The sequence below is a fragment of the Pan paniscus genome, chromosome 19 (assembly GCF_029289425.2).
Source record: "Pan paniscus chromosome 19, NHGRI_mPanPan1-v2.0_pri, whole genome shotgun sequence".
In the NCBI taxonomy this organism is placed as follows: Eukaryota; Metazoa; Chordata; class Mammalia; order Primates; family Hominidae; genus Pan; species Pan paniscus.
In genome coordinates, this window is record NC_073268.2 from 79,577,639 (window position 1) to 79,592,628 (window position 14,990).

Here is a 14,990-nt window from a genome sequence, read left to right on the forward strand (position 1 = left end):
ATTATTTTATATTCAGAAGAAAATAGTCTTTGTCATACCTCTTCTCTCATCTTTAAGACTGCTACCTTGAATCATTCAAATCCTTATATAAAAAATGATTGCAAATGTACCAGAAACTTCTGTATCAACTAATGAAGAAAAAGAATGAAAACTGGCCCAAGACCTTGGACTGCAATTCCTAACTTTGGTTCTCTAGGCTTAAGAGCCCAGGGGTAGAGCTTGGCTGGAGGTAGTTCCCAGCTAATTCTAAAACAAAACAAAACAAAAAAAACTTTTTATCTCTGCAAAGACTCTTGTCTTTAGATTGCACCCACACGTAGACTAACAGAGTTTGTAGCTAGGAAGAGGTACCAAAGGAGAGGTAGACCAAAGCAGAGAAGACAGTCTGGTTAGGAAAAATGAAACCAAGTGAGTTTGATTAAAGGTGAATTTTCTATAGATTTATTATTATTGTCTCCAAATATTGTGAGGCAATTTAAATGTGTCTTTATTCATTATTTTTCTTTAGAACTTTTCTTTATGGAAAAGGTGGCAAAAATCATTATTCTTAGAAGTAAAGTAGCAATTACATTAATGAAACACAAGGATATGTCACATTTAACATGGAGCGCTGGAGAGGACCAGAACCACCTATCCTCAATCTTTGTTCTCTGCCCTTAGCCCTAACAGCTGCAGCCGGAAGGGGCAAACTGGAGGTGTGCCGTTTGCTCTTGGAACAAGGGGCGGCAGTGGCCCAGCCAAACCGCCGAGGAGCAGTGCCACTATTCAGCACAGTGCGCCAGGGCCACTGGCAGGTAAGCAGGGCGACCACTTCCAGTCCCTCAGGCAGGACTGAGTTCTAGGTGAGGACTTCTGATGCACAGAGCAAAATGATCACAAGTAAAGTTTGGGTTACCCAGCAGTGATCAGGTTTGAGGACTTGGACCTTTGTTATTAATATTCTGGTTAATTGAGAATACAACAGTTAACATTCAAAACCATCACTTGATACAGATTGTATAGAAGGACTAACTACTTATGTCCTGGTGATAGAGTGACCTCCTTCTCACATTTCACAGCATCCAAAGACTCCTTGGAAGGTTCATTTCTCAGCGGACTTCTGCTAATCACTTACTTGCAGATGTCTGAGACTTACTAAAAGAAAATACAGTGAATGCAAATTCTAACAACACAATCCTTTTAGATGTTTGGATTCTGGATAAATGTTAATTTATACACTTAGGATGGAAAGGAAAGCACACTGATAATAATCTTCAGAAGTATTTCAATAGAAAAAAGGCTGTAGAAGCCAAACAGCCCTAAAGAGTTACCAGAGTCACTTGATTATGTTCAGTTCAGTCGCAAGTATTAACTACAGGCAGATTTGCAACCACTAGAGGGCAATAAAGGAGTGATTTATGTTGGAACTTCCGCTATGGGATTGTTTAATCCTACATCTTGGCCTTTGTTAAGTTCTTTTTTACTAGTAGCTGAGTCAGACATTGAGAGTTGAATCCTTCTCATTTGACTGTCCCTAAGAGAGAGATTAAATCACATGGTACTAGGACTATACAGGTACTTATGGGGGAAGTGGAAAAATACATGGGTGACTCGTACAGCAGTAGGAATTCCTACAGAGTAAGAGATAGTGTGCACGTGTCTTCTCAGCAGCTCTTCTTTGGGCTAATTGGTCCCTGTTTCTCTGCACTTGCAGATTGTTGATCTTTTACTCACCCATGGAGCGGATGTCAACATGGCAGACAAGCAGGGCCGCACTCCGCTGATGATGGCTGCTTCCGAAGGCCATCTAGGAACCGTGGACTTTCTGCTTGCACAAGGTTAGTCTTGGAATGCTAGAGCTGGCTGGCCAGTTTCCATAATTACCTGGTGAACTCATGATTTCCAGCAATGAATCCCAGGAGATGCTAAGAACAGATATTAATCCAGGGTTGGAAAATGAAAGGCTATCTCCTCCCCTCTTGTATTCAGTGTAATGCTTTTAACTCTGATACTCTCTATTTCCTTATGACTTGAGGGATTTAAATGAAATTAACATATTCTAAATTCTCATTCAGATCAGTAGTCTCCAAACTTTGATTTTTTAAAAATATATACTCAATAAATGTTCATCTTCCGGGGATTGTGTTCTGACTTTATCAATTCTTTTGTAAGCCTGCACAACTAATATTTTTCTTGAATTCAAAGGAGGCAAATGCCAGTGAAGACCCCTGCTGACTGTGGGATCCTATTTGGGGGATCAAGATTATTACCCTGTAGTAATAAATTCCTTTTGACACTTACCAACATCCACAAATTCCTGGTGAATGGGAAATAAGTTAAAGGAGATGATGATCACACCACCATCTTAAAGTACGTCAGGCTCCTGTTGGTTGCTGTGACCTCTATCACCTGTGCATAACAGTGGCTGCTGATGGTGGACCTCTGTAGTAGAAAAAGCTCATCACTGGTGACTCTGCAGTGCCATCTAGTGGAGCTTGAGCATTTACTTGAAGCAAGAGACAGAGGCAGTCATTCCAATTAGCCTCCACTATTAGTAAACTGGACCCAAATGTCTGTAATTATATCCACAAGCACATGTACTTTCCTTCAAGGAAACCAACCTCCTGAAGAATTATGCCTAGGCCAGAGCAGCTGAGGGTAGTTTAATTAGGAAGAAATTAGGTTTCTTCTAAGATTTCAAACTACAGCTCAGTCAGAGACTTACTGGATCTTTAGCTGTATCCCTCAAGTAAGATTTTTTTCCCACAGACTCAGACTCAAGGCTGGGTCAGAATCAGAGAGTTGCTCTTACAGGGTGCGAAGTGGCTCTTGCCTTCCCCATATAAGCTACCAAAGAAATTTGGCTTCATGCTCTCTCTCTTCATTCTGCTGGGGAAGCAAGGAGGAGGAAGGATGGGCCTAGATTCTCAAGATAAGATGTGTCCGGAGTAAATATTCCAGAACAAACCAAGTCCACTGAAAGAGGCAGGAACTCTTGAGCCACTGATAACCTTTAGATAGCTGCAAAGTACCTGTCATGTGCCAGTAGAGGCTCCGTAGCCATAGATTCCAGGTATTTGTTCTCCCTTACCAGTGAAGACATTTTCATCTTTGGACTGTTTCATTTTTTTCCACACTTAGAGGCTTAATGAATTCAACAAAGATTTATTTAGGCTATGTTATTAGCAGAACACTATACTAGGAACTATGAGTGGTTCTGATTTTTTTAATTAATACACTATAACCTGTGCCCTCAAAGGGTCTATAATGTGGCAGGGAAGAGATGAAACAAAGATAAATGCCTTAAAAAGCAGAGAATCCTGAGTGCTCTGATACAGGCGTCTGTTGAGTTAGACTAGGACAGACTTTGAAATTCGAAGAGGAAAAATGTTTTGTATTTAGGGAGAGGAAGTAACATAGATGAAAGGCCAAAGAGGAATGACAGGTTTGGAGAAATATGCAAGCTGTCTAGTAAAGTGTAAGGGGACTACGGAAAATAAAATTGGAAAGGTATATGGAAATGGAAAAGGACCAAGTTAGAAGAATCTGGACTTAATTCTAAAGGAATCTGGGGAGGCTTTAAAAATTTTAAATAAGGAATTGATGGCAGAGTTATGCTTTAAAAACAATCACTCTGGCAGTATGTGAACAGCAGATTTGACAAAGGAGCCAGGAGATCAGTTAGGAAGCCATCGTAATGGAACATATGAGGCATAATGAGGTCCTAACCCAAGGGCAGTAGCTTTCAGCATAGAAGAAAAAAGGGCTATGTGCAAGAGGTATTTTGGATATGAAGCCTGATTAGATGTAGGAAATAAGGATAGAACAGTTAAAGATAACTCCAGAGTTGTAAGGCGGACATTTGGGAGAATTGTGATTTCATTAACTGCATGAGAAAGAAAAGAGAGAAGAGGAAGATTACAAATTGGATTTTGGAAGTATTTAACATATTATGGATTTGTTTCATATGTATCTCCTTTTAATTTCTTCTCTTTCCTTATCTTTGGAAAAATCAGTTCATCTGTAATGTACATCCAAAACTTTCTTATCCTACTCTTTCCTCCACTGGATACTTTGTCCAGGAAATTTATAGATGTTGCATCTGAGAAAACGCCTTGGATTCTGTTCCGTATTTAAACTTATTTCATATTAGAGTCAGTGTTTTAATTGCAAACTATACCATTACATAAATGGCTCTCATCAGGATTAAGGGATGGTCCCTTCCAGCTTTTCATCCTCCTGTGGGAAACCACAGACTCTAATGACCTCCAGAGATGCAAAGGTGATAGGCTAGATAACTGCTGAGTAAACCCTGAGCCTGCTGTGGCAGGTCCTAAGCTTGAGCTGACATCTGAATCCTGTCCAGCTGAGGGGGCAGCCAAGTGTCCCGGTGCAGTAAGTTGATCTCTGATGTAGTTAAATATGACATGCCTACTGTGTGAAAAGCGTTGTCTTAGGTATTCTTCTAGCAAGTAAATGATTCGCTTCTTACCATTGAAGGCCTTACAGTCTGGGCCTTAAGAACCAAATGTATATTGGATTTTAGACTGATTACAGAACAGCATGTCAAGTATGCTTGATCCTTTCAAGTGAAAATAGAAATGTTGAAGGGAAACAGATCCAGAATATGAAAGGGTGGGTGGAGAATTTAAAAGTGGGGATGGAGTTATTGAATAAGGCTGAGTAGTTTAAACTCTGAATTTTTTGTTTATTTGTATTTGTTTTTTGTTTTTGTTTTTGTCTTTTTTTAGAGGCAAGGTCTCACTCCATCACCCAGGCTGGAGTGCAGTGGCCTGATCATAGCTCACCAAAGCCTGGAACCCCTGGGCTCAAGCGATCCTCCCATCTCATCCTCCCATCTCAGCCTTCCTAGTAGCTAAGACTACAGGCTCACACCACCACCACACCTAGCTAATTTTTTAGTTTTTTGTAGAGACAGTCTCACCATGTTGCCCAGGCTGGTCTCAGATTTCTGGCCTCAAGCAGTCCTCCCACCTCGGCCTCCAAAAGTGCTGGGATTATAGGTGTGAGTTACTGCACCCAGCCAAATATTTATTTTTTTAATTGACAAGTAAAAATGGTATATGCAGTTATGTATCACTTAACGAAGGGGAGATGTTCAGAGAAATGCATTCCAAGAATTGTGTCCTTAGGTGATTTTGTCATTTGTAAACATCATAGAGTGCACTTACACAATCCTAGATGGTATAGCCTACTACACACCTAGGCTGTATAGTATAGCCTGGTGCTCCTAGGCTACAAACCTGTACAGCGTATTAACTGCACTGAGTTACTGTAAACAGTTGTAACACAGTGGTATTTGTGTAGCTAAACATATCTAACCATAAAAAGGAACAGTATTTATGGTGTACAACATGATGTTTTGATGCAGGCTGTATATCCCTTATCTGAAATGCTTGGTTATATATCGCTTATCTGAAACGCTTCTGTTGGGATTTTATTTTTTGCATTTTGAAGTATTTGCATTATACTTACTGGTTGAGCATTTCTAATCCAAAAATGTGAAATCCAAAATGCTGCAATGAGTATTTCCTTTGAGTGTCATGTTGGTGCTCAAAAAGGTTCAGATTGTGGAGCATTTCTGAAATCAGATTTTCAGATGAGGGATACTCAAGCTGTATATGTATACATTGTGGAATGGCTAAATCAAGCTACTTAATGTGTGCATTACCTTACACACTTTTTTCTTCTGGTGAAAACGCTTAAAATGTACTTTCACAACAATTTTCAAGTATATATTGTTATTAACTATCACTATGACTATAGTTAACTATAGAGTAGATTTAGTGTACTAGTTAGTAACTAGTACCATAGATCTCTTGAACTTATTTCTTCTTTCTAAGTGAATTTTGTGTCTTTGACCAACATCTCTCCACTCCCCCCGCCCCATCTCCTAGTTTCTGGTAACCACCATTTTATTCTTTGATTCTATGAATTTAACTTTATTAGATTAAACTCTAGATTTCTTTCGTGGCCTGGGCTCAGTGTCCTCTCGTGTTTATTTCCCCCACCTGGGGAGGGAGAAGGGGCCCTGGCATCGTGATCAATGACAAACATGTCCTGGGCTCCTATTTGATGAGACTGTCTCAAGGAGTTAGCACTATTATCAATGGAAGGCTTCTGCTCAGCTCAGAAAACGTTCACCGAGCTCTGGTGCAGTGAGGGCCGAGGCAGGTGGATCACTTGAGGTCAGGAGTTCAAGACCAGCCTGGCCAACATGGTGAACCCCATCTCTACTAAAAATACAAAAATTAGCCAGGCATGGTGGTGCATGCCTTTAATCCCAGCTACTTAGGAGGCTGAGGCAGGAGAATTGTCTGAACCCGGGAGGTGGAGGTTGCAGTGAGCCAAGATTGGGCCACTGCACTCCAGCCAGGGCAACAGAGCAAGACTCCATCTCAAAAAAAAAAAAAAAAAAAGAAGCAGAAGAAAATGCTCATTGAGAATTTATTACATGCAAATAGTATACATAAAAATAAATAATGGAATAAGTTGACTTATGTTAAGCATACTTAAGATGAGGTAGCAGTGAACTGTGAGAAGCTTCTTAGAGGCAGGAGGATGGAGATAGTTCCTAGAGAATGAGAAGTGAGGCAAGTCATGGGGGAAGAAAAGCTCTTCCACACATGGAGCAGCATGACCAAGAGTGAGGATGCAGGAGGATTTACGGGAGATCCGAGAGGCAGAGAGTGAGGATGCGGGAGGATTGACGGGAGATCCGAGAGGCAGTGAGCACATCCATTTGGCCAAAGTGGAGGATTCTCACAGGGGAATAATAAAACAGGTATAGAGAGTAATTAGGAATAGACTGTGGATGACCCTGAATACTCAGTAAAACGACTGGAATCTGTTTTATTGAAAGCTTATAGGATGAACTTTTAACAGTTGAGATACAACTGGCATACCAGCATCAGTCTTAAAATGGAAATAGTCCAGAAACGAGCAGTGTTCTTTGGAGGAGCATGCCCCTTCAGCGTACTTCCCCTCCTGCTGTGTGATTCCATGTCTCCTCAGCCCTGTGCTATCACTTGCCTTTGCAGGTGCCTCCATTGCTCTTATGGACAAAGAAGGATTGACAGCCCTCAGCTGGGCTTGTTTGAAGGGCCATCTCTCAGTAGTACGTTCTCTGGTGGATAACGGAGCTGCCACAGACCATGCTGACAAGAATGGCCGTACCCCACTGGATCTGGCAGCTTTCTATGGCGACGCTGAGGTGGTAAGTACCTTTAAACAAGCCTCAAGAGAGCAGAGAGAGGGGCTATTCTCCATCCAGACTACCTGGGGTTGAAAGTGGAGTGATGTATTGATGATTCCTGATACAGAGCTCTCAGATCTATACTTGCTAGAGAGCAAGAATATTCAAAATGCTATTAAAGATCAAGGATATAGCTAAGGCCTGAATACCATGGCGGCATAGCCTGGGGTAGGCCAGCAGTTGAAAAAGGGCAGGCAGCAGCCAGAGCCCTCGGTGGAACAGTGCTGAGCCATTACGCCTGTCCTAACTTCTCTGCTTGATCCATGTCCTAGGTCCAGTTCCTGGTAGATCATGGGGCCATGATCGAGCACGTTGACTACAGTGGAATGCGCCCTTTGGATAGGGCAGTGGGGTGCCGGAACACTTCTGTTGTTGTCACTCTTCTGAAGAAAGGAGCCAAGATAGGTAGGAGAAGGGAAGAGGATGTTGGCCATCTGTGCCCAGGGGCCAGACTGGTCCAGTGGTCTGGCTGCCCTGGGTATTTGGTGTGAGTGTATATAGTTCCCCCTCCTCCCTGGCCCAATTATTGTCCAAGTGAACAGAGAGGCTCTTGGCCCAGGGAAAGCGCCATCTGAGCCATGGTCTGCAGTCCCCTGTGTCCAGAACCACGTGGTTCTCTACCATGTCCCTTGTAGCCTTAGCCAGGAGGCTGCTCTGGCCTTAAGCACCTCTCAGCACTGCCTCTGTTCCAGCCCCACTCTGTCAGCATCCTGGATCTCTGCACTGCCGTGAGCCTTTGCTTTCCCTTGCTCTGAATGTGCTTCAGACTCAAGTCCCTGCTGCCGCTGTCCCAGCTGCTCCCCAAGCCCACAGACCTATAGACGAGGGTTGGCTGATATGCTGGCTTTGTGCTGCCTGCCTCTCACTGCTGCTTTTTCCTTCTTTTTTTTTTTCACCTTCATCCATTTTTTTTTCCTCTCCTACAACTTTTTGTTTTCTCCTTTCTTTGAAGGTTGTCAGACGTTACCGAGTCGCCCACGAGGTATATTTCACCGCTGTCAGCATCAGGCGTGGTCTGATGGCTTGGTCAGCTTTGCCTTCTCCTCTTTGGTTTAGCCTGCATGAGTTCCCTACACCTCTAATCTTTTAATTTACTTCACCTTAAAAGAAGATTTTTTTTAATGACTGTTGTAGAGAATAACTTGAACTTTTGATAACTAACCTTGAAAAGCATAGTTTGTAAATAATTCAGGCATTTGTAAACTAATCAATTTAACCTTTTCTTTCTTTTTGTGGGTAAAGTCATCCTCAGTAATGTTGGTTTGTTTCACATCTGATTGACATTCGAACTGTGCTCCTGCTTCAAAGTGAATCCCGGGGAGTCCTAGTTGGTACTTATCATTTAAGGGAAACTTTAGAGTTATCAGTGGTTTCCCTTCTGCAAAGTACATATTTTAAAGTTAAGAGGCTAAACATCTGGGGGTTTTGAGTCCCAAATCCAAAATAAATTACCCTTTTTGGACTTTTCAAATCCTGTGGTAATGTTTAATATAAATCCTTTCTCCCAATTTCCTTATTTAAAATAATTCCAAACTGAGCCATTGCTTGCCCACATGCAGCACGCAGGCTTTGCTGCCCTCGCGTGGGGCAGGCTCACATGGTTCCAGTATTCTTATTTTAAGGTGAATACAAATCCAATGCAGCTTCTTGGCAGTGGGAGTTACTAAAATACTCCCAGGTCTAAAAGATGAGGTACTAATTGTGGAGCAAGTTGTTCTCTCAGCAGAAATTCCCCTAGGGTATTTTTTTCACCTAGCTTCCTACCACCCTTACATTGTATGAGTTTTTTACCCATCATGCATCCTGTACACTACAGGTCCAGCCACATGGGCGATGGCCACCTCCAAGCCAGACATCATGATCATCCTGTTGAGCAAGCTGATGGAAGAGGGGGACATGTTTTATAAGGTGAGGGGAGGGAGGGACACAATTTCTTCAGAACAGCCACTGACTGTTTTCCATGTGTAGAATCTTACAAAGTCTTGATAATTCTCATCCTTTGCGTAGAGGCAAAGGGAAACTACTGTTCCTCAGTGATGGCCTCATATGTTGGGGATCCTGGGGTTCTGCCTTACCAAGAGAGCAAGAGTAGCCTATAGTTGCCTGCAGCTGATCAACCTAAAGCCCTGGTTTCACCTGGTCACTCACCCATGGTTTTGTCGATTTTTACATGGAATCTGTTAGGTAGGATCTGGAAACTCATGAGACAAGTCAAAGTAAAATTATGTAGTATAGCTATTTCCAGTATGTTGATCCTAGCTTTCATATGTCATAATATGTACATAGATTAAAAAGTATATAGTAACAATAGCTTATCAGCATCCTTGAATAAGATAAGGAAACCAAGACAAATAGCAATTATAAGATTTGTTTGAAATCATTCACTGAATGACAATAACAAAAACTGTGGAGGCTTTTTATACTCACAGTCCAAGCTGAAGGCTCCATACCCTGACACAAATGAATTCCTTGGTCTATTACATGTCAAAGTCATCGCACTGGATCAGCTGGATTACCCTGTCCCGAAGCTTCATACAAATCCAACCCAGTTTTTGGCAGCAGTCATCACTGACACTTCCCCAGGACTAAAAGATAAGGAGAAATAGTTGTGAAGCATATTATTCTCACCTGTGTCAGGAGTGTACAAGTTCCTAGGAGCAGAATTCTATCTTCTAAGTACCCTTTGAATGAGTCACGGTAATCTAGGACTCTCAGGCTTTCAGGAAGCTTAAGCCCTGGCCCAACCTTGATTTTACGTGACTTCATAGAAGGTCCTCATTACCCTAGATATCATATTTATGGACTTCACAATGGCATTACTCTCAGATTATGTCCTGGTTATAGCATAACTTCTGGTATTCTGAGGCGAGGAGTCCTCTTAATGAAAATATGCAGTGCCATTATTGTTCCCCTCAGAATTCTACCTTGAAAGACTCCAAATCTCTCCTTAGTGAATGGTGCTAAGGGAAAAGTAAAAGACTGGGATCCCTGTGGAGTTGTAACTATAGAGAAGGAATAGAGTGGATAAAGATCAGCTAAAGGGGTGGGAGATGCCGCCTGCATCTTTCTGGTCTCAGCTTATAGATTTTCAGATACAAAGTGGAAGAAAAGTTCAAGGTTGCTGTGGCCAGATCTCTAAATTGGTCATAGATTTACTTCCTCTTGGATAATCCCTCCTGCAACATCAGATGGAATCACAAACTCTAAACTTCACTTTTCTACTGCCACCCTACTCCATGCCTTTCCAAAAATGGGGAACACTGATTGGTATTATTTTATGCCATGAGATTAGGGAAGCAACTGCTAGACTGCTTTAGCTCCCACATCCTTCATGAGGAAGAGAGTGACTTCTAGAGGGCTGGCCAGGTGGAGCGTCAGACCAAAAAAACAGTTCTCCAGACAAGCCAGAAATTAAGGAGGAAGTAATAACTTTGGAGTGCTTGGGGTTAGGAAGTCATATGTGTTATAGAGAGCAAAGGAACTTTGAAATGAGCATGGTCAGCCTCTTTGGAATCCAGTTGGGAAGTCAGGGTCCAGGGCCTTCCATTTGCCAAGGCTTTGCCTCCCTGGCTTGTATCTTGGGTATCCCCTCAACCTTGCCTTTCCTGCCAGGTGAGTTTCCTATAGAAAAGACTAGACCCTTCTGCCCTCACCATCAGGGCCAGAACTCCTCTCTAGGCTGGCGTTTGGGAGGGTTAGCCCTTAGTAACAGCTGCTGAGAAGAGGAAGGGAGTGGGGACCACACTTCCTCAGCTGTTCAGCAGACCAACTGTGTGTTTCGCCATCTTGTGCTCCCATTAGAAAGGTAAAGTAAAGGAAGCTGCCCAGCGCTACCAGTACGCCCTGAAGAAGTTCCCTAGAGAAGGGTTTGGTGAGGACTTGAAAACTTTCCGGGAACTAAAGGTGTCTCTCCTCCTCAACCTCTCTCGGTGTCGCAGGAAAATGAACGTAAGTCCCTGTCACCCCAACTCCTTTCTGCAATCCTGGTAGCTGATAGCCTGTGTCACTCACTAGCTTTTACCAGGCCCCTGAAATCCTCCTCTGCCCCATTTGGAACTTGGTTGTCCTTCACAGAGCACTGACATTTGCAATTTGAAAGAAATCAAGTCTAAGTACAATCTGTATCTCAAACTGTACAGAAATTAATGCTGCGAGTACTTTGCAGCTTTCTGAATGTTCATAATTTCACTGAAAGTGATGAGAATACCATCTTTCCCACCCCCATACCACCAAGTCAGTGTTCTGATCTTTGGGAAAATGTGAGAGCAGTGGTCACTAGAATTCCAGTAGCAATTAGATGTGAATTGTAGTCATTACTCTCAGGTATATTCCCTTATCATTTGAAGAAGGGCTAAGAAGAGGGCTCGGACCATGGTCTTGAAGGTTTAATTTCTGAGGCTATCGAACTTTTCGCCTCTTTCCTCATCTTTGTATCCCAGCATGCTATGTCCCTTCTTGTCCTAGGGGGAATCTCAGAACTCCCCCTGGACCTTTATCGTCTCCCTGGTAAGCCGCGGTCCTTCCTGCCTACCTTGCAGACCCATCTCACATGTCCCCAGACACTGCTCCCTCAGCCACTGCCCTTTAACATAAAGACACTCCAAGCCAAGAACCCTCTCTCAGGTTTTGGAAATAGCTAAGATTGTGTCAGGAGTCTCTGACATCCACCTACCTGAGGTCTCACAGTTCCTCAGGAGATAAAAATAATCCAAGCCAAACAGATGTATTGATCAATTAAAAACTCAGCTGGACAGAAGCAAGATTTGAACCTCATGGCCAGGGATCTTCCAGAAAGATTTGTGTGTGTAACCTTTAGATCATCCATTCCAGACCCTAAACCCTGACACTGGAAGGAGCCTGAGTTAAACCTGACTGTCTCAGAGAACATAGCCATGACCTTCAGAGGCAGAGTTAAACCTGACTGTCTCAGAGAACACAGCCATGACCTTCAGAGGCAGAGTTAAACCTATCTCAGAGAACACAGCCATGACCTTCAGAGGCAGAGTTAAACCTGACTGTCTCAGAGAACATAGCCTTGACCTTCAGAGGCAGAGTTAAACCTGACTGTCTCAGAGAACACAGCCATGACCTTCAGAGGCAGAGTTAAACCTATCTCAGAGAACACAGCCATGACCTTCAGAGGCAGAGTTAAACCTGACTGTCTCAGAGAACACGGCCATGGCCCTCAGAGGCAGAGTTGCTCCAGGGTGCTGAGGGAAGTGGGGATGTGGAAGAGGCCCCCCAACCCCGGGAAGGGAGAAGGTGGCGGTCTCGGGAGACAGATTTTCATGCTCTTGGGGTCTCCTGTGAAATGAAAGGAACAGCACCAAGGCCTCCCCTGCACCAGCCGATGAGGATGAGGCAAAGCTCAGAAGTTGCTGCCAACCCACTGATCTCTTTTCCCTACCAAATAATAGACTTTTTTTAAATGCCCTCATATTTTTAGGAATAATGATGGTCCCAAAAGAACAAATAAAAGGGTAAGGCTGGAAGCAGAGCAGGGATAGAGGGTGACCCATAAAAGCTGAAATTCTTTCTAGCTCCACATTTGTTCAGAAGCGGTTGTTAATCACCTCCTGGGCCAATACTGTGCCAAACACCAGACGTCGGTCTTCTTAGGTAGAGGATTTCCCATCAACTTTTAAAAAATTTTTTTACCTATGCCCCAGGGCCTTTGTTCTGCCCAAGGCCTTGTTTTCTGCCTTAGGACTCATGACCATAACCAGAGGCTACCATGCTATACTGTGGCTTTGACACTAAAAGAAGGCGAAAGCCTTCTCTTTTAGCTTAGTATTTTAAGGGAATACTGAAAACCATAGGCTGCCTAGTCGGCGTTGTTCCCCACCCCACCCCCCAGTCTCTGTTTCCAGGGGTTCTCAGGAATGACATGCCTGTGAGCGTGTTCCTCTAGGGAGAGCACAGACCTCAGTCACAGCCGGGGTCTTCTCTTGTTTTGTTTTATTTTTAATTTTAAGTGTTTCCTAAGTAAGGAACCAGTTAAGAAAAGGAACAGATCAGAGAAGCCTCTGTGAAATAGAAAGAAAACGATCATTAATGAGCACCTACTATGTGCCGGGAACTGTGCAGGGCTTTTAAATACTGTATCACACTTGATCCTACCTCTGGGGTAGGTATGGATGAGAAAATACACCATACACTTGGGGGTTATGAAGCTGGTCAGAGAATTGAACCCAGGTCTGTCTGACACCCCCTCTCCCTCTAGTCTCCGTAGTCAGTGCAGTTTCCTTTACAGACGTCATCCTCCCGGACTTTACAGGACACCTTCTCACCTGTTCCTTAGAAAGCCACAGTGTAGTGCATGTAGCAGGAAGGTGTGGGGCTCAGACCAGGGTCCACGCGAAATGTGGACATGTGTGCGTTTGCCTCCTACATGCATGGATAACTTCAGGAGCTTCACTGGAAAGGGTTGGTGTTTGGCTTCCGGGCTGAGAACTTTATTAGAAAGGCAAAAAGAGGGAAAATTAAAACTATTTTAATATTCGGGGCAGATAAAGTCCAGTGAGCAGTCGCAGGGCTACACAGGACAAAGGCAGAAGGAACTTTCAGTCCACAGGCCCCGCGGCTTGAGCCATGTCAGGCACGTCTAGCGTCCCAGGCGTTCCATCCATGAATGTCAAAAAATGTACAAATAATTTGTTTTATTCCCAAGTTGTCTATTTTTTATATCTCATCAATGACTCATTTGCACACCTATTGTAATGACAGGATTTTGGAATGGCGGAGGAATTTGCTACTAAGGCCCTGGAGCTGAAACCGAAATCTTATGAAGCTTACTATGCGAGAGCAAGGGCAAAACGCAGCAGCAGGTGAGGAGAGAGAGAGAGGGTGAAAGCAAGAGGTCTCTTTTCTGAAAATTTGGCCAAGGCAGCGTCGGCCACCCTGGGGCATATGTACCCAAATACATCTCTGTCCTTGAGAACTGTCAGGGCCAAGCTTTGGGGATGGCTCCCATAGCACAGCCCTCAGCTCGAGATCAGCAAATCTGCTGGGCTGTGGAGGCCACGAATGTTTCACTTCGGGAGAAAAACACTTTTTCACTGGAGAATGGCAGCTTCTTCCAAGAAGCCTCTGCCGTATCTCAGGCATTTTTCAACCCCCAGAGCAGCTAGCATAAAGAGACAACGGCGACTTAAAGAAATCACTTCAGCAGAGCACCCCACCCCCCCTTTAGAGGGAAAGTAGGATGGTTCACTTAACATCACAGGTTCCTCTTCCTTCTCCCATAGGCGTTTGAGGAATCCCGGATTAGTTAGTCTTCCCTCTGGGGCTCTCCTCAAGTCTGGTGGCATCAGACCCCCTTCCACCTAAACCATCACCCACCACACACACACAGAGTCAGGAGGTCCCTGCTGCCAGGATGGAGAGGACCCTCTAAGAGAACACCATTCCACATTCCTTGTGCCCATCTGCTTTAGTTTGGCCACTGGGCAGAAAAGCTCCCAGAATAACCTAGAACCTGCCATCAGTGATCTTTGTGTAACTTGTCACTGTCTCTTATGCCTCCTGCCCTCCTTCTCCCCAGCTGCATGGGAAAGAACTGCTTCAGGTTCACTGCTATGACCAGGGGCATATGGTCCTGAAAATCACACCCAGGTTGAGGCTAGTGATGGTGGTGGCAGTGATCGCACTCTTACCTAGCTGGGGCAACGAAGTCCTCACAGAAATCTGACTCAAATTCTCCTTCCCTCTGGATAGTTCCTTTTTCACAAGGCCA

General features: G+C 43.8%; 1 protein-coding gene across 11 annotated transcripts in view; it reads left to right on the forward strand.

Moving 5' to 3' along the window:
- TANC2 (tetratricopeptide repeat, ankyrin repeat and coiled-coil containing 2) overlaps positions 1-14,990 on the forward strand; it is a 471,869-nt gene that overhangs the window by 448,498 nt on the left and 8,381 nt on the right. For 9 of the 11 annotated variants that reach the window (XM_034942670.3, XM_034942673.4, XM_008963747.5 and 6 more), the window contains 8 exons: positions 661-794; positions 1,694-1,817; positions 7,041-7,216; positions 7,528-7,660; positions 8,208-8,237; positions 9,072-9,163; positions 11,057-11,203; positions 13,982-14,082. In XM_034942670.3, coding sequence (XP_034798561.1) covers positions 661-794; positions 1,694-1,817; positions 7,041-7,216; positions 7,528-7,660; positions 8,208-8,237; positions 9,072-9,163; positions 11,057-11,203; positions 13,982-14,082 — 937 coding nt within the window. The remainder of the gene's footprint in view (positions 1-660; positions 795-1,693; positions 1,818-7,040; positions 7,217-7,527; positions 7,661-8,207; positions 8,238-9,071; positions 9,164-11,056; positions 11,204-13,981; positions 14,083-14,990) is intronic. The other 2 variants (XM_034942674.4, XM_034942667.3) reach the window with 1 other exon arrangement.